The sequence below is a fragment of the Mesoplodon bidens genome, assembly GCF_964165515.1.
Source record: "Mesoplodon bidens genome assembly, chromosome: 16".
Classification (NCBI taxonomy): domain Eukaryota; kingdom Metazoa; phylum Chordata; class Mammalia; order Artiodactyla; family Ziphiidae; genus Mesoplodon; species Mesoplodon bidens.
In genome coordinates this window covers 16,469,511-16,496,683 of record NC_138173.1, presented here as the reverse complement: position 1 = coordinate 16,496,683, position 27,173 = coordinate 16,469,511, and the positions used below count along the sequence as shown (strand labels likewise).

The 27,173-nt window shown below is 40.2% G+C and overlaps 1 protein-coding gene across 7 annotated transcripts in view; it reads left to right on the top strand.

The window, feature by feature from the left end:
• EYA1 (EYA transcriptional coactivator and phosphatase 1) overlaps positions 1-27,173 on the top strand; it is a gene marked incomplete at its 5' end in the record, with an annotated part of 317,837 nt that overhangs the window by 273,541 nt on the left and 17,123 nt on the right. For all 7 annotated transcript variants that reach the window (XM_081258276.1, XM_081258275.1, XM_081258271.1 and 4 more), the window contains 3 exons: positions 25,725-25,783; positions 25,894-26,054; positions 26,962-27,076. In XM_081258276.1, coding sequence (XP_081114402.1) covers positions 25,725-25,783; positions 25,894-26,054; positions 26,962-27,076 — 335 coding nt within the window. The remainder of the gene's footprint in view (positions 1-25,724; positions 25,784-25,893; positions 26,055-26,961; positions 27,077-27,173) is intronic.

The window sequence follows — 27,173 nt, the reverse complement described above, 5'->3', positions numbered from 1 at the left end:
TTAGGTTATCGTCTGTTAATTACTTTAATATATCTTGTTTATAAATTGATTTTTAGCTAGGAAAAAAATCTTACTTCAAAATGTCAGTCATGCCAATGCTAAGTAGCTTTGATCTCAAGCGAAGCGTTCTGTAGTGACCTAATGCTTGTGCTTCCAAAAGTGGAAAAGTTGTAAGCTAATTGAGAAGTTGACTTTTTGAGTGGAAAAGTATAATTCACCTAGAAAGTGCTTTGTTGCTAAACAAGAATGAACTCTGATGCCCAGGGTCCAGCTTCTTTGTAGACGCTGGATGCTCTGGTTCCATAGGTGCTTGTAAAGAAGACACTTCTGGAAGAGCTTGAGCTGTTTTCTTCTTTCAGTGCATATCACAGCCAAGAAACAACTCTATGAAAGTGTGTGGGCCTATCAGTAATTGCATTCTAAACATAAATGTACCATAGGCATGTGTTTGCCACTTGTCATTTTCAGCTCTGGACATAGGCTTTTGTATATGTATTTAATTTTCTTCTGATAAATTTAGCAAACATAAAGGATTACAGTTTTTTTTAAATCCTGGTAACATCCTTCATAACACCTAGAATATTGCCCTATACATGTTGACCATTAGTGAGTATTTGTTAGATTAAATTCTTATCTGTTGTCTCAGATAGAAGATCGATTTCTGTGTCCTTTCCCATGGAAGACAATAGACTTGACCTTGCCTTTCTGTTTTAAGATAGGTTGCTTGACCTCGTCTATTTTCTTAGTTAATAAGAGTAACACCAAAGCCCTCAGTTTAGGAGTCAAAATAAGTTTGCAAGCAGCAAATGATTATTAGACAAAATACATATGTATTGAATTTAACTATATTGTAACTGGTGATCAGAATGAAGCAATACCCATATTTTATCCATTATTGTTACTCATGAATAAGTATATGTGTTCTTCCTATCTCATCATTTCTCACAAGATTCTATCATCTTTATTTTATCTGAAGTAAAAAATAGAAACATAAAGCTATATTCCAAGACTTCCTTGATTCTGATGTTTATCAGAAAGTTAGTCAAAATATGTGGCTGTTTAACATAATAAAAGATATTTTCCTTTTACCAACAGCCAACATTGTACTTAGCAATAAAATAATAGAGGCAAATTGTCATGAAGATGGAAACAAAATAAGAATGTCCTCTGTCACTACTATTAGTCCGCATTGTTCTAGGAATTTGGAGCAGCGCAATAAGATATGAAAGAAATGAAATGAAAGATTAAAATTATTGTGCTTTTTTGCATAATATTTGATATACATAGAAAACTGAAGAGAATCTCCAGGAATTGTTTTAGAATTTACAGTGGGCTTCAGAAAAGTAAAAGACTATAGAATTAAATTAAAAAATTAATAGCCTTCTTCTAGCCACACATGTAGAAAATTTAATTAAATTATAATTTTTAAATAGCTGCAGTAACTACAACACAAAAAAAATTAAAGGAAAGATAAGGAGTAACCTATATAAGAAGTGTTTATAGGAAATATATGAATAAACTTTGACATCCTACCGAAGGATCTAAAGGAAGATTTGAATAAGTGAGATTTCTTCTATTCCTTTTCTTTTCTGTAATATGACAAAATTGTTGTAAGGTCCATTTGAAGGATAAATAGGCAAAAATACCTAGAAGTTTTGGACAGAAAGCAGTAATAGTGAGCACCCAGCTCAACCAAGTATTAAATGTTTTATAATTCGACAATAATATGAAGATTTATGTTGGCACAGCTTTGACATTGAACTATAGGGAGAAGAGAGAGCTCAGACATAGACCCAACTTGTAGAAAAATTTTGTATGTGTTAAATGAAACCAAACAAATTAACCAGTGAAGGAATGGATTATTCAATTTATATACAGAAATAGGTAAATTATAGAGTTAAAATGTGAAAGAATAAAACTCAAGGAGAAAATATAGGTAGATCAAAAGGAGATCTCACACTGCTTACAGGAAATAAACTGTTGGATAGCCATTTGGCAGTAAGCATCAATAGCCTAAAAAAGATTGATACCATTTGTGCTAATTGTACATCTAGGAATTTTTACTTGTCAAAGACAAAGGCAACTATTTATAAATATTTCCAAATTATGGAATTCTGATCATGTTTCATTTCTTGTCCCAGGAGCTGGTTACATGACTATGTTCCATTTGTGAAAATTCATTGAGCTATAATATACACTTTCTTCAACAAAAAGTTATTTTTTAAAAAGTAACATTTTGAGGACTATACACACAGACATAGTTTGCTCTCAATTCTGTTAAAAATTATATACCCTATGTATAATAATAGCCACTACTGTTTCTCTAGCACAGTGCCTGGCCCATAGAAGGCACCCAGTAAGTACGTGTTAAATAATAAATAAATGGAGGAACAAAAAACAGATGGAAAGAGGTACTCTAGAATTTTAATGTTATTTCTATCTGAGATCCCAGGTTTTATTTTCTTATTTGTACTTTTCTGTGTATTCCAAATTCTTTATAACATATATACTAATTTCTTTTGTAGTCAGGGAAGAAAACAAACACTGTTTTTGAAAACCATAGATAATATTAAAAGACAAAGCTATTTCTAACCAATAAAATAATCAATATTATTGCAACTCATTAAGAAAAACCTAAAGAAATTAGCAAAGGACATGAACAGATAATTCACAAGAGAAAAGCATTCAAATTTTCAACACATAGAAAAGAAAATTTTGGATTTCACCTTTAGTAATCAGAAATGTTAGAGAGAAAGTGTTCAGCCTCTTGCCCATCAAATTGGCAAAGCTTTAAAACAGATAATTCACAAGAGAAAAGCATTCAAATTTTCAACACAGAAAAGAAAATGTTGGATTTCACCTCTAGTAATCAAAAATGTTAGAGAGTAAGTGTTCAGCCTCTTGTCCATCAAATTGGCCAAGCTTTAGTATGGTCTACAGTGCAGTAGGAGGAACACTTGTGTACATTACTGATAAGGATAGAAATTGGTACAAGTTTTGAGAAAAGTAGCTTGATAATATGTATTCAGAACCTTAATGTATGGATCCTTTTACTCCGTAATTTCACTTTTAACTTCTAAGAAAACTTCTAAAAATAACTTCTAATTATAGGCAGAGAATTGATACAATATTAATGAACATTTATTAAACACTTGTCCTAAGTGCTTTACATGTTATTCCACTTAATACCCTGATATTTCTATGATAAGAGCACTGTTATTATCTCCATTTTATAGAATAGCCAAGAGAAGCTTAGAGTTGTTAAAACAAAACTGGTCTAAGGCCACACAGCTGAGTGGCTTAGACAAGTGACTCAGGTCCAGTGCTTTCTAGAAGTCCACTCAACCCCATGCTATATCATCTCCCAAATGGTGTTTTTTACCACTAAAATATAGAACTATTTTAAATATCCTAAAATAGATGAATAGTGATAAATGATACATCCTCACTGAAAATTGTTTTCAGACTGCTTATTAAATATAGGGAAAATATTCATGGTCCATTTCAAGTTTTAAAAATAGACTGTTCAGTACAGTGTAGCCTTAATGTTAAAATTTATGGCATATTATCTGAAAAGGCTACATACTATGAGACCAACTATTTGACATTCTGGAAAAGGCACAACTGTGGATCACCCGGCTGCCAGGGGTTGGGGGTAGAAAGGGATGAATTAGTTGGAGCACAGAAGATTTTTTGGGCAGTGGAACTATTCTATGTGATACTACAATGGTGGGTACATGTCATGAGACATTTGCTCAAACCCATAGAATGTACTACACCAAGAGTGAACCCTAACGTCAACTATGGACTTTGGGTGGTGATGGTGTGTCAATATACATTCATTGGTTGTAACGAATGTACCACTCTAGTGTGAGATGTCGATACGAGGGGAGGTTTTGCATGTGTAGGAGCAGGGGGTATATGAATAATCTCTGTATTTTATGGTCAGTTTTGCTATAAACCTAATACTTCTCTAAAAAATAAGGTTTATTAATTTTTTTTTAAAGTGTGGCATACTAAGAAAACTGGAGGAAAATATAGTTTTAAAAGCTACCATTATGTAACTTTAAAAATAAGCAGTCTACAGAATAAATTATACTGTATAATTCTGATTTTAGCATCTATGACATATTAAAAATAACTGGGGGGCTTCCCTGGTGGCGCAGTGGTTGGGAGTCTGCCTGCCAATGCAGGGGACACGGGTTCGAGCCCTGGTCTGGGAAGATCCCACATGCCGCGGAGCAACTGGTCCCGTGAGCCATGACTACTGAGCCTGCGCGTCTGGAGCCTGTGCTCCGCAACAAGAGAGGCCACGATAGTGAGAGGCCCACGCACCGCGATGAAGAGTGGCCCCCGCTTGCCACAACTAGAGAAAGCCCTCGCACAGAAACGAAGACCTAACACAGCAAATAAATAAATAAATAAATAAATAAATAAATAAACAAACCCCTTCCCAACATCTAAAAAAATAATAATAATAATAACTGGAGGTGAATACATTATAATGTTGCTAGTCTGGATGATGGGGTTATAAATGCTGTTTCTCTGTGACACATCAAAACTGAGATGCTCATAACATTGTATAAACTCTTTATACCTTCTGTCCTTCATTCAATAGTCAATATATATTTATTAACTTTTTTTTTTTTTTTTTTTTTTTTTGCGGTACGCGGGCCTCTCACTGTTGTGGCCTCTCCCATTGCGGAGCACAGGCTCTGGACGCACAGGCCCAGCGGCTATGGCTCACGGCCCCAGCCGCTCCGCGGCATGTGGGATCTTCCCGGACCAGGGCACTAAGCCATGTCCCCTGCATCGGCAGGCGGACTCTCAACCACTGTGCCACCAGGGAAGCCCTGTATTTATTAACTGTTAAGTGCCAGGCACAATTCTGGATGCTGAGGATGCAGCGATAATTGAGTGAAGGTTACCCTCTTCGTGGAGGGGAAGTAGGAAACAAACACTATGTAAATAAAATAATTTCAGGCAGAGATAAGTGCTAGGAAGAAAATCAGAGAGTAATGTAAGGGATAAGGGCTCTTTAGCTGAGATGGGGCATCTTTAGCTGAAATATTCAGGAACAGGTGTCTCTGAAAAGAGGACATTTGTGAAGAAACCAGGAAGTTGGGAGGAAGCAGCTGGAACAGCAGGAAGTCATTCTGGAAGGGGAATGGCCTGTGCAAAGGCCCTGAGGTAGGAATGCAATTTGCTCCTTCAAGAAATAAACACGTGCTTCATTTGGTTGGGGTAGAGTGAATGGGGGGAAAGTGACAGGGTCCAGATCATGAAGGGCCTCGTAGACTGTGGTAAAGAAGTTGGATTTTTTTCTAATTGCAATGGGAAGCCATTGGAGAGTTTTAAGCATGAATATGATAGACTAGTGTTTACTACAGACTGGTTATCATATGAGGAACTGGACTCAATGAGACCAGTTAGTAGACAGTTGCTTTGGGCTGAGGATGCAGCAGTTCCGGACGTGGTGTGAAGTTGCAGGATTTACAGTATAATTTGATGGAAGCACTGGCAGAATCTGCTAATGGGTCAGATGTGGGAGGAGAAGGAGAGCAGAATCAAGGAGGGCCACTAGGTTTTGACCTGAGCAACTGCATGGGTGGTCACGTTATCTGAGATGACGAAGAGCGCTTTGGGGTGGCGAGGTTGGGGGAAGAGTTGTCCTCAAATATTTTGCATTGAGCATATTAAGTTTGAAGTACCTATTCAACATTCAGGTCAAGAGATTATGGACATTTAGGTTTGGAATTCAGAGGAGAGAGGCAAATGTGAAGATACAGTTTTGGGAATCATAGAGGCATGAGACAAAACATCTCGTAGGGGAAAGAGGAAATTGAGAAGAGGGCATAAGATTGGGCATCAGACACTTAGAAACAGGACCAAGAAAGTAGACCTCGCAAGAGAGAGTGGTAAGGAGTAGACAGTGAAGTCGGTGGAAAAGTACAAGGCATCACAGAAATCTAGGGAATAGTGTTTCAAGAATGAGGGGGTTGCACTGCTGTGTCGAGTGGCTGTTGGATTTGCCAAGAACGGTGGCTGGTAATGGCCCTGGTAAGCACCCTTTCAGTGAAGCGGAAGACGTAAGCCCAATGGGAGTGGGTTGAAAAGAGGATGAGGGTTGACACCGTGAAACCAGGAAAGATTGAGAGTTTCCACAATGACAAAATGCAAAGAGATGGGTAGGATGTGGAGAGGATCATAAGACCAAGGTGTATGTGTGTGTGGGGGGGGGCGGTTAGTGTTCAAATAGAAGATATTTAGACATGTTTGGGTGTCGGGGGAATGATCCAGGAGAGATGATACAAGGTGTGGCAAAGAGAGGGAGCAGCAGAAAGAGTGAAGTCCTTGGGTTTCAGGAGAGGATGGGCTTCAGGACACCAGGTGCAGGGCTGGGCTTCAGTAAGAAGGCAGGCAGACTCTGCAGGTGCACAGATGCAGGCAGGCAGCTGGGGTTCCACAGTGGGAGAGGAGGCTGTTCTCACTGTAAAAATACCTCCCGTAATATCTTACGATTTTCTGTCTACCTCTTTCTATACCTGCACCCCACCCCCCCGGCAGTCCCTTGAGAGCAGGGACCGTGACTTATCCACTTGAAGCCTAAGCACTAACACCAGATTTGGTTACACGGAAGGCTCTCCTATGTCTTTTTAATTTTTTCCAAATTTTTGAAAGTAATAGTCTACAATGAACCCTACTCTTTTTACAATTTGCAAACATTAACTTGCTAAAAGTAAATGACTGATCACAAATCCTAAAAATAACTGAAATTGTCCAAGAGGTTAAATTTTGATATTAGCCTTTTTTAAGTCATATTTTCAAAGTCCTTAGTGGCAAAACACCATGGACGTGCAAGAGGTACGATATAAAAATAAGGTGCATACATCCAAAAGAAGATACAAAGATTTTCCACATTAAAAATGTTACAAAAAATAAATAATTTCTACAGTAAAAATTACCTCTGGATAGTGGGATAAGACTACCATGAACTAAACTATAAGTTCTCTTTATATTTTTTCTTTTCTGTAGTTAACATTTCTTATAATAAGAAAGTTGTTGAATAATCATGACTCAACTCTTCCAACTTGACTCAAAGCCCTATATTTATGTGGTGTGTTATCTTGCAATTCTAGGGGTACTGGAGGTTAACTCACAAATTCATTAGTTCTTGAGGGACCCCTCTGTGCCTCAGTTTCTCATCTGTAAAGTTGGATGGTGATAGTACCCACCTCCTAGGGTCAGTGTGAAGACTCAAGACGCGAATACCTGTTAAGTGCCTAGAGCTAGCTCTAGCACACGGGAGGCACTAAGGAAGTCCAATCTGCTATTACTCTTTATTGAGTATCTTTGATGCAAAACACTGGAGAGTAGGGCCACGGAGCAAGAAGAGGGGGTGACTTGGGGAGTGGTTAGGAAATGAAGCGTGGGAAATAATAAGTGGTTTGCCACCAAAGTCCCCGTGTAGAATTCCAACAGACATCACACCAGAAGAACAACGGAAACTCTGCCGGTGTTCAGTTTGCAGATGCAGACGGTTCCAGGCACGTCGCAGCGCACTGTCCTCCTCCTGCTCTTGCCCCGTTCACATGCTCCTCCCACCCCCAGTTCCAGGAGGGGAGGTTTCCTCTGGGCAGTTAAACAGCTACTGTATCTGGCTTCCCTCACCCTGTGCTGCCCCTTCACGGAAAGCGAGGATGCTGGCGTCACGTCCAAAAGACGCGTGTTTCTCGGATTGTGCTAGTGAGCTGTCCTTTCCTTGTCCTCTTCCTGCCTTGTGTTCGAGGGGTGGCTCCTGGATCTCGCTGGTGGTGTCCCCAGCGTGGAGCAGAACCCTGCCGTGTACACAGCGATACAGGAGGGAGAAGGACGGCGGGCTTTAGGGAAGCTCCTCTCACAGCAGTACAGAGCGTTGACTTTGACGCTCCGTCAGCACTGGGACCTCAGCCTTCTCATCTCCAGTGTACGTGTGTGGACAGTTGAAGTGAAGCGATTCTTGCCCAAAGCCACTTGGTGAGGTGATGCTAAAGCTAAGGTGGGAACAGGGGTTTCTGATCCAAAATATCATCGCACAGACCTCTCTAGCCATGTCCCATGACCTGGCTATTTCTCTGCAACAACACAAAGGAAGTGGTGGCATGTTGGTGCCTACGGTTGTCACTAGATGACACTATACTGTTGTCATGCAGCAGATCCCAATAACGAACGTGTTTTCTCTAATGGATTATTTGTTAGCTTTGTTTCTCACTAGGTCTTACTCTACTGTTAGTGGTCACCAAGGAAGCTAAAATCTGTCTTGGAAAGGTTTGGAGGTAGATGGGTAGGTAGATAGGTTGTCAGACAGATAACGGACAGACAGACATGTGCTTGTCAATTCCTGTTGTTGAGTAGACAGAAATATATTAGCTGCCTGTATCTACACTGCACAGAAAAAGAGCTACAGTGCTATAAATTTACTCATGCTTACTCCATTCTGGACACTATACTAGGCATTGAGGAGAAGAGATGAAATATATTCACTGCCCTCAAAGAGCCCAGATGGGGGGTGAAGATAGAAAAGCAAGAAAACAGTTAGAGCACAGTATATCTCCACAGTGACGGAGACACGTAAGGATCTTAATAGAGTCCAAAGGCAGGGTGGCCAACCCAGCCTGGGGGAGAGGTGGCAAGGCAGAGAGGGCAGGAGATATGACTTCCCCATGACGTAACGTTTGGTGTGAGAGAGCATGGCATTTAGGAACGGTTGGAGTAGAGATATAAAGCTCAGAGCACATGTAGAGCAGTTGTGAGATAAAGAAGACAGAAAGGGAGACCGAAGCCAGATCGTGAGAGGCTTTGTACACTCTGCTAAGGAAGCTGAATGTCATATTGAATGCCAAGGGTAATCACTAATGTTTAGCATTGCTATGGAGATGAATTGTATGGTGAAGTCAGAGGTGTCAGTAAGGTAGGTTAGGAATCACCAGGGTTCCTTTCTAGGAACAGAGTATGGGGGCAGATGGGAAAGTTCTTAAGAAAGTCGTCTAGAGCATAGGAGAGAAGATTTGATGTAATGGGTTGGGGAAATAGGAATCTTACTTTCCGGCTTGAACAATAAGGTAGAGATAGAAAACCCAGGACAACTAGCTGGCTTTGGAAGGAAGATGCTACATTCGATTTTGAGATGTTGAATTTGAAGTGTGTGTTGGACATCAGGCAAACTACAGCAAGCAGCAGTGTATGTGGGTCTGAAGCTCAGAAGAGAGAATTGAGCTTGAAGTCATCACCCATAAAATTGGTTACAATTTCTCAGGAAGAATGTATTGAATGATAAACATTATCTCAGAGCAGGGATCTCTTTGTGAGATTTTTGTTTGGAAACACAGAATCTAAATGTTTGTTGATTCCCTGTTCAGAAACTTAAATAACGTATGTAAAGCAAAAGTGGTCATTCTAGCAAACTGATAATTGACCTGCCTGTGAAACTATCTTCGTCGTTTTACCATAGTCTCTTTTTTGATTATTTTTTTTGAGGTATAATTGACTTACAATAATTGTAAGTTTCAGGTGTACAACATAGTGATTCACAGTTTTAAAGGTTATATTCCATTTATCGTTATTATAAAATATTGGCTTTATTCTGTGGATGAAGCCACTGGGAGGCAGCGTGGTCTGAGGAAACAGTGAACACTTCTTTGGAAGTGACGCAAGTTCAGGTCTCGCTTAAAACTAATGCTCGACCTTCACCCATCAACCCCAACAAGCGTCAGAGATGGCCCAGGGGTACAGTGCAGTTAGGCGAGAGGATTATCTGGAACCCCAGCCAATGCCTGGCACATGGTGGTGGGCCTCAGTATTCAGGAGTGCCTTTCCTTCTTCCCAAATAGAAATGCCACTTCAGCTTTCACATAATTGGCCGATGGCTGTCAGTTTATTTAAAAATCCCGAGAAATTGACCTGTTGGTGTCACCTATGACAGACTTTTTGTTTAGATTCTTCATTTTGACAGGTGCTCAGTAATCTTCAATCTGGGAGATTTTACTCGCTTACCTTCATAGGAAGTTTGCTTAGTAGAGAAAAAAATTCTTTAAAAAAAAAAAAAAATTGACGAGTGCACGAGTAAGCCTGTAACTTCAACTTCCCCAAAATGTGCTTAAGTTGTGGTCCCTGGAGTCTTCTCCCGTTTCGGGGCAGTTACAATAGAGCCTCTATCTGGGCTCAGCCAGTCCAGTATGCTAACAGCATTTCTAAGTAAAAACTTTCTAAATCCTGGATTCTTCTTGCTGGTAATTGTGTGCGACTCCTTTGTAAGGCAGGTAGAGTGCAGGGGCAGGCGGAGAGGATGCCGTTTTTGATCAACAGTATTTGGTGATTTTGTTTGTCTCTTTGAAAATAATGGACTAAGAAGTATCTTCTAGTATTGGTGTTTTGTCAAAAAGTTAAAGGAACCTCTTAGATCCAAGATACCATCCCTTTTAATTGGTGGGAATTGTTTGTTTTAAACACATACTAATGCAGTCCCCCTGGACTTGCAGATAAGATGTTTCTACTAAGCAAAAAGTAAGTAGCTTGGAGCATTAACAGTTGAAAGATTGTATTTAGCATGTATATCATAAGAACATGTAGAGGTGTGGCGAAATAATATTTTCTCTTTTCAAAGTAGTAATTACAACCTTTACTTTCTTTAAAATATAAGGAAAAGTACTTAAATTCAAAATGACAAAAATGAATAATTCACTCTACTTTCAGTCACATACCTATTCAAATGGTCGTAAGCAGAAGTCATACCCCATAATTGGCCAAGGCCTTAAGTAAATTGACAAGGGCTTTTCCAAAATCCAGGAGAAAAATTTTAAACTTTATATTTGAGTTAAGAAACAAATGAATTTTGTAAAACTTTTTTTTTTTTTTTTTTTTTTTTTTTTGCGGTACGCGGGCCTCTCACCGCTGTGGCCTCTCCCGTTGTGGAGCACAGGCTCCGGACGCGCAGGCTCAGCGGCCATGGCTCACGGGCCCAGCCTCTCTGCAGCATGTGGGATCCTCCTGGACGGGGGCACGGACCCACGTCCCCTGCATCGGCAGGCGGACTCAACCACTGCGCCACCAGGGAAGCCCTGTAAAACTTTTTAGGGATGATAGTAAACAAGATGAAAGTCATGTTCTCAAGGTGCTTAAAGTCACATGAGCTCAGAGTAAGGAGTACTCAGAAAGATGAGGGTGACATTGAAACTGTCACAAAGGATTAACAAGAATAAACAGAGCTGTGTGGGGTGGGCTTTAGAGAAGAATGTTCTAAGCAGAAGGTATATAGTGAACAAGGCTCAGAGATTTGAGTGATTAAAAATATCATGTCAGGAAAAGTATAATGTAGCCTAAAGAGATAAATGAATGTCATGAATCTGTCTAAGCTTGTTCATCAGCGTGGTCATTCACTTAAACATTGATCAAGTGGTGACTGTTCTATGCACAAAAATGCTTAAATATTAATTATTAATGAGTAATTAATTTAATTAATAATTAAATATTAATTATTTTAGTTGCTTAAAATGGAATTGTAAGGAAGATTGACAGTTGTTGCCCTACTTAAATATTAGGGAATTAAGAAAATATTAGAAACTGTCAGCCGTTGCTTGGTTAAAAGAAATATGAGACATGCATAATGTGGAATAGTATACAGCAATTTAAAAGATAATACAGATGATTAATTGATTTAAACGATGTTTATTCCATATTGTTGAGTGGAGGGGAAAGTAGCTACAAAACATGTATCTGGTTCTACCGGCTTTTTTTTTTTTTGCGGTATACGGGCCTCTCACTGCTGTGGCCTCTCCCGCAGCGGAGCACAGGCTCCGGACGCGCAGGCCCAGCGGCCATGGCCCACGGGCCCAGCCGCCCCGCGGCACGCGGGATCCTCCCGGACCGGGGCACGAACCCGCGTCCCCTGCATCGGCAGGCGGACTCTCAACCACTGCGCCACCAGGGGAGCCCTACCGGCTTTTTTGGTATGTATCCCGTGCCAGAATTTAAGCTCTATGAAAAACATGAAGAACGCTGGATAATTGAGTGGGTAGGACCAGGAAGAATGATGGAGGAATTTTAACACTGGCTCCTTCTGAGGGATGGAATTGAAGTTTATTTGTTTTATATATTTTTGTATTTTGCATGTGTTCTCTACATGAATATGTATCATTTATAATCAGATAAAATAGTAAATTTATTTTCATAAAACTACTAACTTTTTAACACTGCAATGACAAAATGCAGTAATGTTAGCAACTAATTTCTGGTTGGGTCACCCCATTTTTTCAAATTAAATTCTGTCAGCCAGATAATCTGGAAGGTTTCCTTCCGTATCGTCCATGTGCTTGGTCCACCCAGAAAAGGAATAGGCAGGAATAAGGTTCTACTTAGAATATAAATAGGGAGAAAAAGACCCATAAAAAGTTCTCTCTTCCTTCAAAGCATTTGTTACCTGGTGGGATACACAGATCTGTGTAAGCCTTCATTTCCTTATCCATCAAATATAGAGTTTAAGGGAAGATTGGAAATAGCGTGCAATATACGTGCCTGACACATAGTGGCTCTTAATGATTGTTGCTTCTGTTACTCAGACAGTGAGCTCCAGAGCATACATCAGGGTTGAGAAAGAAAAGAATCCATCAATTTTATTGGTCAAATAATAATAAAAAAAAAAGCTTGCCAGAGGAATCTCGCCTTGACAGGAGAGAAAGGAGAGAGAAGACATTCCAGCAAGCAATAGACACAACCGTTATCTGGTGAAAGCGGGAAGTGGAGGCCAGGCTGATTGAGGCTGGCCTGCGAGGAGCATGTGCCTCCTCCAGATGGGCTGTGAAGGAGAGACAGACAGCATTGGATAGGCAAGGTTAAGTCTCATTATTGAAGCCCTTGAATGCCCATGTGCATTGGAATATATAACGTATTTCTAATTTAATTTTTCCAAAGCATCTATTGATCACCTTCTGGTTAAAAGGCAGAGACAGACAGAAATAGAAGTGAAATGTATTACCTGCCCCCAAGAAGCTAATCCTCCATAGTGGATTAACTGGAGGATTTCCACCAGCTCTCCCATCGTATTTCCTGGGAGAGCAAAACCTTCTTTGAGAAAACTGTATCTGAAGGTGATTAATGCACAGGCTGGGTTGAAAGGAGAAGGGCGAGAAGCATGATGAATCCCATGTTCCATTCTTGTAGCTTTGTGAGAATTCTAATTCCTTCTCTGAGAGAAAAATCATAGTGACACTCACTTATACCCTCTCTCTCCAGCCCCTCCCCATGTTTATGAAGGCTTACTGGCATTATCTGCATCTCATTTATTTTCGTGTGCTTGATGCCTGGTATATAAATAGGTGGTCAGTCATTATTAGTTGAATACATGACAAAATGAATGAAAGAATACAGAATGTGTGTCCTATATATATTTTCTAAAGATATTTCCAGAGGTAACATAGATCATATTAATGCTATATTAATGGTATATAATATACTGTTTTCCTGAATAATATATAAACAACCAAAACATAGTCTTTGTGGCTTGAAATATATAATTCATGGGAAAAGGGGTGGTTTTGTAGGGAGTGAGACTATGAGTATGAACAAGATTTTTCCTTAGTTTTCAGGCATTTGCCCCTCCCCCCTCCCCTACTGACACCCATTGGTTTGGGGGCACACCAGAGCCCCCATGCTGGAGGAAATTTACCAGATAGGACAGTTCACACCAAAGTAATGGAGCTTAAGTCATTTACCCTTACCAGAAGTCTTTGTCTTATAAAAGAAGATTGAAAAGGGATGATTTCCACGGGTGGAATTTCAGACCCACTGATACTTGGAAGAGAAGAGAGAACTTTTTGAGTCAGAAAGTGGCCTCCTCTGAGGTCCTCATTCCCCCCATGAGGGGCTGACAGTGAGGGAAGGTGATGATGGAACCTTCCTGAAGCTCATGGGGAAACTTTTTTTTTTTTAAGTGCCCATGTCCGTTTCTGCCTACTTTTCTCTCTGGAGTCAGCAATAATTTTACAACAGAGGAAATCAGCCTGGAGAATTTTTATTCACTTATAAACTAAGGATGTTATTCCGAGCTACACATTCTTTTATACAAAACTGATTCTTTTTTACCATTATAAAGTCATCTGGCTATATGATAAAAGTTAACTAAAATTAATAAATTGATCTCTTTTAAAGTTTCAAATTTTACTCCTCAACCCTGCAAAAAAGAGTCACTTAAAAAAATCAATTGCATTGAAATATGTCCTTAAAAATTGTCCTGATGTATGGTTTGCAGTTCAATAAAGAGGAACCGATAGACATGAATGGTAATAAACTGGAACTTCTGTTGGTCGCAAATGTTGAATTTTAGAGTGAAAAATTATTTCAGAAAAAAAGAGCTCTCTTATAATATGACCTGTTTAATTATTACAGCTTTAGTTCATTGGTTTATGTGTGATCAAGACAGAAATATTCCATGTAAATGAAAACTTCTAGTTAAATGCTTTGTGAATATATTAGTGTGTGATTAATTTTCTTCAAATGGCAGCGAAGGTTAAAAGAAAGTGGTTGCAGAAAAGTATAAAAGGTTTCCTGCTTTGGGTATGTTTCCATGCTTCTAGCAGCAAGTTTGCAATAAAAAGAATGATTTTTATGAGAATATGGTTATTCACAGCAAGACTAGAGCTGGTGTCACTGTGAAAAATTCTTCTTTGGTAGATACTCTCAGCAGGAATAATAGATCTAAAAGAAAGGCAACAGGAATTACAAAGAACACTGTGGCCAGTGACAAATTATGTTTGCAAAATGATGGGCAAACCCACTGAAAACTGAGAAATCAGTTCAGCAGTAAATCAAAGTCTTATTCTTAAGAATAAATGTCATTCCAAAGAATGACATTTATATTAGCTATGTGCTGAGGTGTCCTTTTTTTTAAGGCTCTGAATTATTATTTTGTACCTAGTCAGCCTGTAGTCTTTTATCTTACTACTTGATTTTAAGTTACATTATATAATTAAAAATATGTATGATATTTTATTTTTTTTTAATTTTTTTAAAGAAGATGTTGGGGGTAGGAGTTTATTAATTAATTTATTTATTTTTGCTGTGTTGGGTCTTCGTTTCTGTGCGAGGACTTTCTCTAGTTGTGGCGAGCGGGGACCACTCTTCATCGTGGTGCGCGGGCCTCTCACTATCGCAGCCACTCCTGTTGCGGAGCACAGGCTCCAGGCGCGCAGGCTCAGCAGTTGTGGCTCATGGGCCCAGTTGCTCCGCGGCATGTGGGATCCTCCCAGACCAGGGCTCGAACCCGTGTCCCCTGAATTAGCAGGCAGACTCTCAACCACTGTGCCACCAGGGAAGCCCCTGTATGATATTTTAATGAAAAGCTATATATAATACAATTAGACATATCAAACACTGATGCACTGCCCTATTTTTGTATTTGAAGGTATGAAACATTTTCACTGATTTCTCTGCAAATTTGTAAAATGCCATATCTTCTTGTATTAGCTGAACGATAAATGAAGCTGTGTATTTGGGCCAAAGCTTTTTATGTATAGTATCATGTGGTAGGGGTATAGAATGCACTGAAATATAGTTTGTGCTATTGCACAAAACATAACTTAAAAAAAGATGGATCTTGTAGCATTAGATATTAGGCATTCACTGTATACCTTTTCATTCACTCTGCTTTTTATTCACTTTATTTTTTTATTCACTGTATATTTTTTAAAAAGTAAAGAAAGTTATGTGTTGATATCATTTGATCAAATGTAATAATATGCCATAATTATCAATTAAATGAATCCCTTACTTTTAGAGATACAGTGTTGAACGATTTTAAATAAGCCCATTTTATTTTAAAAGCTCATTTTCAATTCTTTCTGGCTTTCATTAGTAAGCCTTTCTTTTCCTCACCCTAAGGTGGAGGGTGTAAATAAAGATAAATATATTTAATATAACCAATGAGGGAAAGAAGGTATTCATGATTAGAAAGAAGGAACTCCAAGCAGAGTGAAACTGACATATTTATTAACACTGTACCACTCTCTAAGAAGGAACCAGCTTCATGTAATTCCTTTGGGATTCTTCGAGCTGCGTGCTGCAGTGGTATTAACATGACATCTTACTTTTAGTGAGCACATTTTTAAAGGAATTAATATTATAAGAAAATATTACAAATTTAAAAACATGCTCTCATCTTTTCTTTATTTATTGCAAATAAGAAGCTTGAGAGTCCTGTAATTTTTATTTAGTGATCTTACATATTTAGTATAACTTCGTACATACACAAAAACGTAGCTTAAGCACTTTATCTTTTGCCTTAATATGCCATCTCCAGGTACTTTCAGTAAAGATTTTATTCTCTAAATGTTTTATGAATATTCATCTAAACAGAATGAGATTGAAATAGTTAATATCTTGCCTTTGTTGAAACTGCTGTAATTCAAATCTTGGGTTTTGCATACAGGTACCTAGGTCTCCTAGCTAAAGTAAACATGATTCTAGTAAAATCTCTCTCTCGTTTAGATAATCCCTACAGGATATGGTAACATTAAATATATTAAAATACTGTTTTTCTAAGTAAGGAACAATAATTAAAAACAGCACGTGTCTCCACAAGTTGCATCTTACTACCAGATCTTAAAAATAGATGTTAAAATTCCTCTTATCGGTTTCTGAAATTCAAAATTCTGTTTTTATTTTTATTTTTTTCCTACTGGCTTCTATAGTTGTGTCATCCTGTTCCTATCAAAACAGATAGGGTTATTTAAACATTGACTTAAAATATGCGTTGGCACTGCTGCTGTGCTGAGTAGATAGTTTCAAGTGGGAATGTGCAGATAAATTTGTCCAGCTATATTTTAATTCCTTAACTTGGTGTTTCCCAAACTGTCAAACAGAAGGATTTCAAAAACTCCCTTTGTTCTTCATCTCCTGTGCCTTAGCCCTGGGTAATCTGCACCCTTTTCTTTTGCAAGGAAGCATTGTAGTGGGAAAGCACCGGCAATTGACAGGTCACAAGGTGCACCCCAGACAGGCATGACAGGTCCTGCCGCTGAGCGCCAGAGCCACCAGGCTGCAACCCGGATACTCTTCTTTCCAGGTGGCCCGCGCCGCAGGCTTGCCGCCAGTCCATGGTGAGGGGCACAGGGACGCAGCAGTTCTATGGCTTGTCATTGCATCCATTTGAAAGTGCAGTGAGGATTTGGACACACCTTTAGAAAGCACGCTACAAGCATATTATTCCCCATCAGTAAGTCTAAATACACAGCACGTTGATCGGGCAGCCTCCTTTATAAAGCAAAAGAGCGAAATATGCAAGTCAAACCCTGGTTTCTGCAAATTTACTAACTCTCAGACAGAATTTCTTTCTTTTTTTAATTGAAGTATATAATTGATTTACAATGTTGCGTTAGTTTCAGGTGTAGAGTAAAGTGACTCAGTTATACATATATATATTTTTTTCAGATTCTTTTCCATTATAGGTTATTACAAGATATTGAATATAGTTCCCTGTGCTATACAGTACAGACAGAATTTCTTAACCACCGAGCTCGACGCGCTGACTCTAATTGTCAGTCAATTAGAAGCAGGATTCTTCACATCTTTGTCATTAATTAACTTGTTTGTTGACCACTCCTTCCCCCTCCATAGAACTTCTGAATAACAGAAAATCTCTAGGGATGACCCATTTCACCTTATTTTTCCAACAAAGCTATGCAAATATCTAGGCAGTCGGGAGTTATTTCCAAAAGCCGCCATGGAAATCACTCCCTTAAAACCTCTGTCACTCAAATACTGGTCACCCCGTAATGCCATCAGTACAATTTAGATTTTCTATGAGAAAGAGGATAGTGTGGGCAGATTCACAGGTTGGGGGGGGGTCCTTTTTTTTTTTTAAACATTTTCAAGCACTGCTGATCACTTGTTAAAGCTTTCAGACAATTTGTGTGAGTTGTCTCTCAAGTACTAGAAATACTCCTGTACTCTGTATAATTACACATTTTCATGTTTAGGAATAAAAGGAAGACTTCCTCGTAACTTGTAGGTGTCTAAGGTATCAAGCAAGTATCTGTGTTGTTGGAAGGGGGGAGGTCAGAGCAGTGGATGTAACTGCTTGATGACAGATGGGGCGGGAGAGAGAACCCAGCCGTCCTTTCCTTGGCCTTCACCAACTCCAGGGGGTCTCAGTAGGCTCCCTGATGTAGACAATGAAAATAGCTCGTTCTCCGGTGACTCTTTCTTCCTTCCTTCTTTACTTTGTAAAGAAAGTTATTGATACAATTAGTCGGCAGTACGGTCGGTGTCCGTTTTCTCATGGTAAATTTGGGAAATGGAGCAAATACCGCTTCAGTCAGCAGAATCAGGGCTTCTATAACTCAACTTCTCCAAAGACGTGTTTGTAAGAATTTTATATTGTTCCCTTTCATAACATGCAGGCTGCCTCAAAGTCTTCTAAGTGTCTCTGTTTATTCAAAGCCTGCAGGTTTATTTGGAGTTTATGTTTCTAGTGTCGGATTCAGGGGTATAAACGCCTCAACATCCTGGCGATGACGTCACTGTGCTTGGCACAGATAATAAGACCCATTGTAACTGTCTTAATTCTTTTTATTAATTTTCCTAAATGAATGTGAATGGTATGGTGTATTTTTACATAATTATGGCACAAGTGAAAGGCTTGGGGGGAAAAGTCCAACCACTACGGTATCAAAGCAGAATAAATATTTGCAGAAAAATTCTGCCATAACTTAATATTTTGCATATGAGCCCCTGTACAAAATCGGAGTTATTCCCGGGGCTTGGTCCAAAAGAACATGTCTGTGGCCCGGCCCTGGAAGGCCAGAGATGATGACGGATCAGAAAAAGGTCAGCTTGAGTTGCAGTGCCAAAAATAATGACAGAAGGGACCAAAAAGGCAGAATAACAGTGCAAAACCAGAGTTCTGAGAGAGACTGTGCCTTTGCCGCCTGGCCGTGAGACGGTCCCCGTGTGGCTTGCTTCCGCTCCCAGCCTTCCCTCTCACCTCCGGGACCTGCTCACTAACTGCACAGAGTCCCTGTGCATCTCTAAGTCTAGACCTGGTATTCAGTTCTGCTTCATGCGTTGGCAGTTTTCCCCAGCCACGCATGTGAGCATTTTATAATCCAGCCCCACGAGTGCTGAGATGTCTGAGCTGAGGGCCGGGAGTAGCTGAAGCTTGCTAATTTTATTTATTTTACTGCTTTGTGAAGCACAGGCCATGGAACATAAAGGGAAGCCAGGCGAGGGTAAACTTTGGTCGTTTGGTTTGTGGTGTTTATCTAGAGGATGCTCCTAGGAGGCTTCCAGGTAGAACAGAGCCTGTAGGCCAGCACCTGTAGGCTCAATCTCATGCCTCCCTGATCGGTGACTGTGGCCAAAATCCTTGTTCCTGGCTTCAAGGCTCCTATGAAGACATGTGTCAAAGTCACACTAACACCTACGCCCTCACTGCCTACCATTGTGCCCTGTCCCCTCCACCCCAGTTCCCACGATGGCTCTCTTTCCGGGACAGTTTCCTTCTGGAGTGCCATTTGGAGGCGTGGTGGAGAGATGATGGGGCGGGGCTTGAACTGGAGAATGGAGGACTCACATCCACGCTCCAGGCTGGGAGAGGGGCTGTGGTGACAAACTCTGGACCCAGGTGGGTGTGGAGCAGACGACGGGGAGGATGCATCCTAGAGCAGGGGTCCCCTAAACGTGAAACAACGGGTGAGGCACCAGGGTCCCAGGTCGTGGCCACCTGTCTACACTGTGTGAAATCCAGGGATCCGGGAAGAAACAGTGAATGGGGGTCAAAGACCTGTGTAGTGTCTCAGCACTTAGGTTATTTAACTTTTCTGAGTCTTCATTTATTTGCATCTATAAAATGGGTTATAACGTTAAACACTATTTTGTGTTCTACGCAAGTAACAGTAATCCAACTCAACAAGAAATAGGAGTCTGTGTAAGAGAAACCGTGGGCCTGTCTCTGCAGGAACTCCACAGAAGTATAAGAAACGACTCGGAGTCGCTCTCCATCACTGAGGGAAGGAGGAATACGCTCTTTGCGGGACACGAAGTGTCAACACGGGACACTTTGGTAACTGAATGTCAACGGGGATGGTGCATCCCTGGTGCTTTAGGACTTCTGAAAAGGGAGGGACTGAGATCAGGATGGCAACAGTGGGCCAGATGCATTAGCAATATCTAATTCGGTGTTGTGAACTTTTCCTAGTAAAGGATAATCACAGCTGTGCCCAGCACTGGCCTGACTCTTCCTTAGAATCTCTTTGTGAGATGTGGGTATATGTGAAAACTGGTTAACTAAAAATGTTAATTATATATTCCTTTAGGATTGACGTGACACAGAACCTTTACGCAAAAATACTGATTCTGACATCCCTTTGGAAAGTCGTGAACAACAAATAACTCTTTGCCCACCTCTTGATCCCTTTCCTGTCCCACATTAATTCTCACATCTATAATTGGGGGGGTAAAAGAAACTATGTTCAAGAACCTTCCCTCTCACCTCTGGGACCTGCTCACTAACTATACAGAGTCCCTTTGCATCTCTAGGTCTAGGGTATTTCCTAGAGAGAAGGTTGGCTTGCCCCAAAAGTGCCACCTTCCCCTGCTCCACCCCACAGCCACTCAAAAGTAGAGGACCGGCATTGACAGTCTGGGATCAAAAAGCTATGTTTTGTTTCTGTTACCGTAGCTTCAGGGATTGTGAACCACCTCTAGCTGTCCACCATGTATCTGTGTGTTTGATTACTTTAATCACAAAAGCAACCAGAATAAACAGTGGGCCAGGCTGTCCCTCTCTGATCTAGCAAACTATAATTTCAGTTTTTCAGAGCTCTGCAGCCCTCTTGGACTAAGCAGAATTCCACCATTCAGCAAGAGGATAGTCCTTTGTTTTTATGTTTTTATTTTTGGGGAAATGTGTACATCTATACATTCTTGTTTTATACTCTTTTCCATTATGTTTGATCACAGGATATTCACTATAGTTCCCTGTGCTATGCGTTAGGACCTTGTTGTCTATCCATTCCAAATGTAAGTTTGTATCCACCAAGCCAAACTCCCAATCCATCCCTCTCCCTCCCCCTCCCCCAACCCCGGGCAACCACAAGTCTGTTCTCCATGTCTACGAGTCTGCCTCTGTCCATTTGTAGATAGGTTCATTTGTGCCATATTTTAGGTTCCACATATGAGTGATATCATATATTTGTCCTTCTCTTTCTGACTTCATTTAGTACGATAATCTCTCGTTGCATTCATGTTGCTGCAAATGGCATTATTTCATTCTTTTTTATGGCTGAGTAGTATTCCATTGTGTATATGTACCACATCTTCCTTATCCATTAATCTGTTGGTGGACATTTAGGTTGTTTCCATGTTTTGGCTATTGTGAACAGTGCTGCTATGAACATAGGGGTGCATGTATCTTTTTGAATTATAGTATTGTCCAGGTATATTCCCAGGAGTGGGAGTGCTGGATCATACAGTAGTTCTATTTTTAGTTTTCTGAGGAACCTCCATACTGTTCTCCATAGTGGCTGTACCAACTTACATTCCCACCAACAGTGCAGGAGGGTTCCCTTTTCTCGGAGAGGATAGTCCTTTGGGTTCCAGGGAGGTTTTGCAGCATTTACCACAAGTGTAATTAACGTAGCACATGTGTAGCTAGTTAAATTAACTTCTGGCCCTCCTGCTAAACTGTAGGTGCCTTGAGGGCAGGGACTGATAACTTGATACTACTTCCCAGGCAGAGCCAGCTCCTCGCTTGTCACCTGCTGGCCCGTGTAACTCTTCTCCTCCTGCCTCAGGGCCTTTGAACTTGCTATTTCCTTGGCCTGCAAAGCTCTTTCCCCAGATACCACCACAGCCTTGCATATTCACCTCGCCTGCTGTATTTTTTCTCCTTAGCACTTCTTACTGTCTGATTGTACATTTTGCATATTTTCTTGTTCGGGTGTCTCTCCCAACTAGAATGTTAGTTCCAAGATGGTAAGGATTTTTGTGTTAAGTGGTGTATCCTTAGCATCTAGAACAATACCCAGAACAGTCACCCCTTAATAAATAATTAGACACATGAATAAATAAATGATCACCTTTTTAATCCAAGGCACCCATTAGCCTGCTTGGATGGGTATTGAGTGCAAAGTCTTCCAGGAGTCCAGGAAATCACTACTCTGTGTCCCCAAGTGAGACCCCAAGCCTGACACCCATATATGCTAGGGGTCCCTTAGGCATCTCAAGTCTCAGTAGGACTGATTAATGCGTGAAATATGCTAAATTGGCTGAGCTGGCAGTGGGAGCCCCCTATGTGGATGCCACCCCAAGACTTGGATTCGGTAATGACATACTCCTTAAAATCCTATCACATACTTTTTGGAAGTTTATTTCAAAAGTACATTTTCAGCACATTCAGTGTTTTGGGAATAAAAACGTATTTTCTCATGGCATTCTATATATCTGCACTCTGTGTATTAAGCATTAAATTAGGGCTTGTAGGGATATATTTTGGCACGTGAAAATACAGAAAGCTTCCATTGTTGTCTTCTGTGTCCACCAGTGGGGGATTTAAACTTTGTTGCTGTTGTTGTTTCAGTGGGTGCAGAGCCCCTTCTGCTCCCTCCCCCGGTTACTGAATTGTCTCAGTTTATGACGAATTTGGAAACTAAAAGCAACCGAATTCGGAAAGCAAAAATGAAAACCTCAAATTAGGCTCTCAGGAAGACAAACAAAAAGCTAGATGGCTTCTGAAAAGTGGGAGGAGGGGAGCCTCATCCCCACGGAGGAGACAACTGCAGGATATCAGAATGCAGGGAACTGCAGTTTCTAATTTGAGAGTGAAAACACTTAGCACAAGTTCACACGTAACAGGGCTCTGCTGGGAAATGAAATGATCTCTCAGTATCTTAATACTCTCCATTCTTTAAGGAATTAAAGTTTTTCATAGGTAAGCATCAAAAGTAATATTATAGTTTCTCATTAAAATTTTTTAAACTACATAGCTTATTTCCCAAGACATTTATACCATTATTTGTAAACTCATACAGAGACTCAGCGGTGATGCATCTTTAATATGTATCTCATCAATTCCAAGTTTGTGCAACATAGTACTTGTCTGTTGTTAAGTAAAATGAGCACCCATTCCAAAAACACATTTTACATAGACATTTTAATGATGTTTTAATTCCTAAAAAGCACTAACGAGGCTCTTTTTAAAAATGCTCTTGATTTTTTTCATCTATTTGGATTCAAATTGTTCTACAAAAATTCTCCAGCTAAAGAGCCAGGATTTCCTTGTTGCCACCACACCAAACTTTGCTTTCATCAAATCACCGTGAAGTGAGTTTGGTTATCTGCAGTGAAAAAAGCTGGAAGCTGTTGACACTTAGCGCCAACCAAGATATTGAACAATACTTCAAATGAGGGCCTCAGCCTGGGAACAAAAAGTCTTAAGGAAAGCTGGCAGGAGAAAACAAATACAGGATGTGGATGGACAATAGCCACGGTAGAGTCACCAACAGTCATTAGAAGATAACGGCTGCTCTGTTAGTAATGGAGATTTTCAAGAGCATTAGCTTAAGAAAAGCCTCTTAACACCCTGTGTTTGCAAAGAATTCCTCCCACCCCTAGAGTTAACCAAGTACTTTAGGTCACCGTTGATTCCTTGAATTAAATACTCTTTAACATATCTTTTCCTCTTCTAATTTCTCAACTTCCTCCTCCTCTCTGTTCTCTCTCCCAAGAGAGAAAAATACTCCATTGAGGCACTAAGGCTTTAGGGGTTTTTGTTTGTTTGCAGGGAGTACGCTTTTCTGCATTTGTTTGTGTTGTAACTAACCATACACCCGAAAAGAGTAGTTTACCAACAGCGTAATTTTTGTATTTCTGGCTAGATGAATGGCTAGATAGCAGAAAGTCATGATTTAGTCATTCTTTAAACCCAGAATAAGTATGTTGTTGAAAAAACACAACTATCATTCATCTTTCATCCTCCGAATTATGCATAATTAATAACTCTGAGAAGTTTCCAAACATGTTTTGCAGGAATGACCTGTTTTTTCAAATGTTAAATTCACAGCCCTGCCTGTGAGGCCTCCTAGACTTTTATTCCTTTTTTTCCTTATCTGGGGTTTCGGACCTCGGGAGAGCAGGGGAGGGTTATAAGGTCAAAGTCCTTTCCTCCTTGGAACTTGCTGCTTGCTGGGAGAGGGTTGCCTGGAAAATAGATGCTTTAGAAAGAAGAGGTTGGGGGGTCAGGATTTTAATTCTGTTAAGCAACAGCTGGTTTGAGTTTCTTTCCACTTCTATCTCCTGCTCCTTTCCTCACAAATCCATGGAGAGAAAAGAATTTGTTCAGAAGGAGCCAGCAACATAAAAATACACCTTCTATTCCTGTGGTGCTTACCTATGGCATCTTGTTATACATTGGAATTGAAGCACTAGAGGGACAGATAGGCTAGATTCTATAAAATTAACTCTATAGGAAAGAAAACCAGAGCTTTAGTCTGAAGAACATTTTAAAATACAGGATGCACGCCTGAAAATTTCTTTAAAATTTTTTTTAACTAAAACTTTTAATGGAAATAAGTGTCAGAACGGCCTCTGGGGTACCTGGAGGCTGACTGCCAAGAGGAGAATCATAACTGAAAACAAAGCATGCCAAGTGTGTTACTTGTTTCTGGACTAGGGACCGTGTCTGTCTCCAAATTAGTTTGCCTTCATTTGTTCAACAAACGTTTACTGAGTGTCTGCTCTTCCCACAATGATGCTGGGGGCTGGGGACACAGCAGTAAGATGTGGGCATGCTTATATGTGAGCAGGTGTATCAACGTGAACTCGTCCAACTGAGCTTTAACCCACAGTTACACCTCCTATTCTAAACACTTTACACATGGATTGGGATTTTACAATCAGGTCTGTTCAACTCATATTATTCTATAATCAACTCATCAATCCGATATTTAAAATGAATATGTAATAATAGTGAAACAGTAAAAAAAAAAAAGTTAAAAAGTGTTAAAAACAGTAAAAAAAACACCTCGTGGTTTGATTATTTTTATTTAGGTTGTGAAGTCTCCCATGCTTTTTTCCTACACACACACACACTCACACGCACACACATGCACGCACACACACACACAGAATAAAACTTGCATCTCTCAAATCAATGGCAAACCAGTAACAGATTTTCTAGTCTGGGCTCCTCCACACGCTGGCCTCAGGCTGTGTTGGTGTGTGGCTCGACAGCAATCAGAGGTCATAATTTCATTGGCAGTTAGCATCAGGTTTAATTTTTCTAGCATGTTAGATTTACCGAAATGTCTGGTTTCAGTTACGCTTCGGCATTGACTGAATCAGCTCGGAGCAGCACGATGTCTTCAGGTACCTGAGGTTTATGAAACACATATGCTAATTGTTTTCAATCAATCACTTTCCTTTCTAAACACAAAAATGTGTTTTCTGAACCTGAATAACAGTAGTCCTTAATGACATTGCTCGTTTCTTATATTGTAAAAGGACCCGAAGTAGGTAAAAATGTCAATTTAACTAGACTGCCACCTACTGATTGCCATGGTTGGAAAACACTCCAATTACAGTGTTTGGGCTTTTTTTTTTTTTAAACAGGCTTGTGTGGATTTCCCCCTCTCCAAAAAATGTAGATAAATGTAGATGCTTTTTGAAAATTAACATGTATCATTTTAATTGCTTTTTAGGAATGTGACCAAGTTCATATAGATGATGTCTCTTCAGATGACAATGGACAAGACCTAAGGTGAGCCGATGAATGGGAAGTGATGGGCTCCACGTTATAGCTTAATTGCTCAGCTTATTAAGATGAACTTTCTGTTTGGTTAACTTTGGGCTTTTCTTGCATCTAAATAGCACATATAACTTTGGAACAGATGGCTTTCCTGCTGCGGCAACCAGCGCTAATTTATGCTTGGCCACCGGTGTGCGTGGCGGTGTAGACTGGATGAGAAAGTTGGCCTTCCGTTACAGACGAGTAAAAGAGATCTACAATACCTACAAAAATAATGTTGGAGGCAAGTGGCTATCACCAGTAGGTTACTGTGTTAGTTAAGATAGTCTTGATAAGATGCTCAAAGTACCACACACTTTTACATCACACTTTTTTGGATAGAACAGCTGTTTTTGAGAGCCGTTTCATCTAACCAGTGATTACGCTGCTGTGACCGAGTGACAGAAGTCACCGACTAGAGCCAGCTGCCCTCCATTCCTTAGTAGTGGTGTGACCTGGAGTAAGTTTCTTGACCTCCTGCCTAAAGGACTTAAGACGAATCATAAAGCTCCTTCTACCGGGTAGATGTTTGCATTACTTTGGATCTTTTGATTGTGGTTCCAAATAGCTTTGGTATGAAAAGGAACATACTGACCTAATGAAAACTTTAGGTGGTGCTGGTTTCTGGCATGGCTAAATCCAGATGCTCAGATGATGCAATCAGTCATCTTTGGCCTGTAATTTCCTTTGGAAAATTACCACCTCCCAAAAGGTGGCAAATGTGCCTACCAGTAGACCCAGGCTTATATGCTACCAGTCCAGCACCACCATGGGGTGGAAAGTGTCTTTCCCAATAGATTGAGCAAAAGATCCGAAACAGCCTTTCACTGGCCAAGCTGAGGACATATGGCTATTCTGGGAGCCAGAGGGTAGGGGCTGCTCTGCTCAATCTTCATGGTTGGAGGAATGGGGGAGAGTAGGCTCCCCAAAAAGAAGAGAGGATGTCTATAGCCAGAAGGATGCTAGGAATGCAAAACCAGTAGATGTTCGCTACAGTGCTAAATATTTGTCAAATGAATGATAACGTGAAAAATTGCTTGGTCTATTATAAAGCTTGAGGGTAGTATTTGAGTAGTTTTAAATGTTTACTGTTTATAAAGTTGACGAGACACGTTAGTGAGGAGGTAATTCATGTGCTTTTAAATCCACAGGTCTGCTTGGTCCAGCTAAGAGGGAAGCCTGGTTGCAGCTGAGGGCCGAGATTGAAGCCCTGACAGACTCCTGGTTGACACTGGCCCTGAAAGCTCTCACACTCATTCACTCCCGGTAAGTTCTCCCCAGGTCACTTCATACAAAGTGCCTTTGCCTGAAAATGAGCTGTGCTTGTTCATTTTGGAGATTTATTTTTCAACTGTCTTTTTTT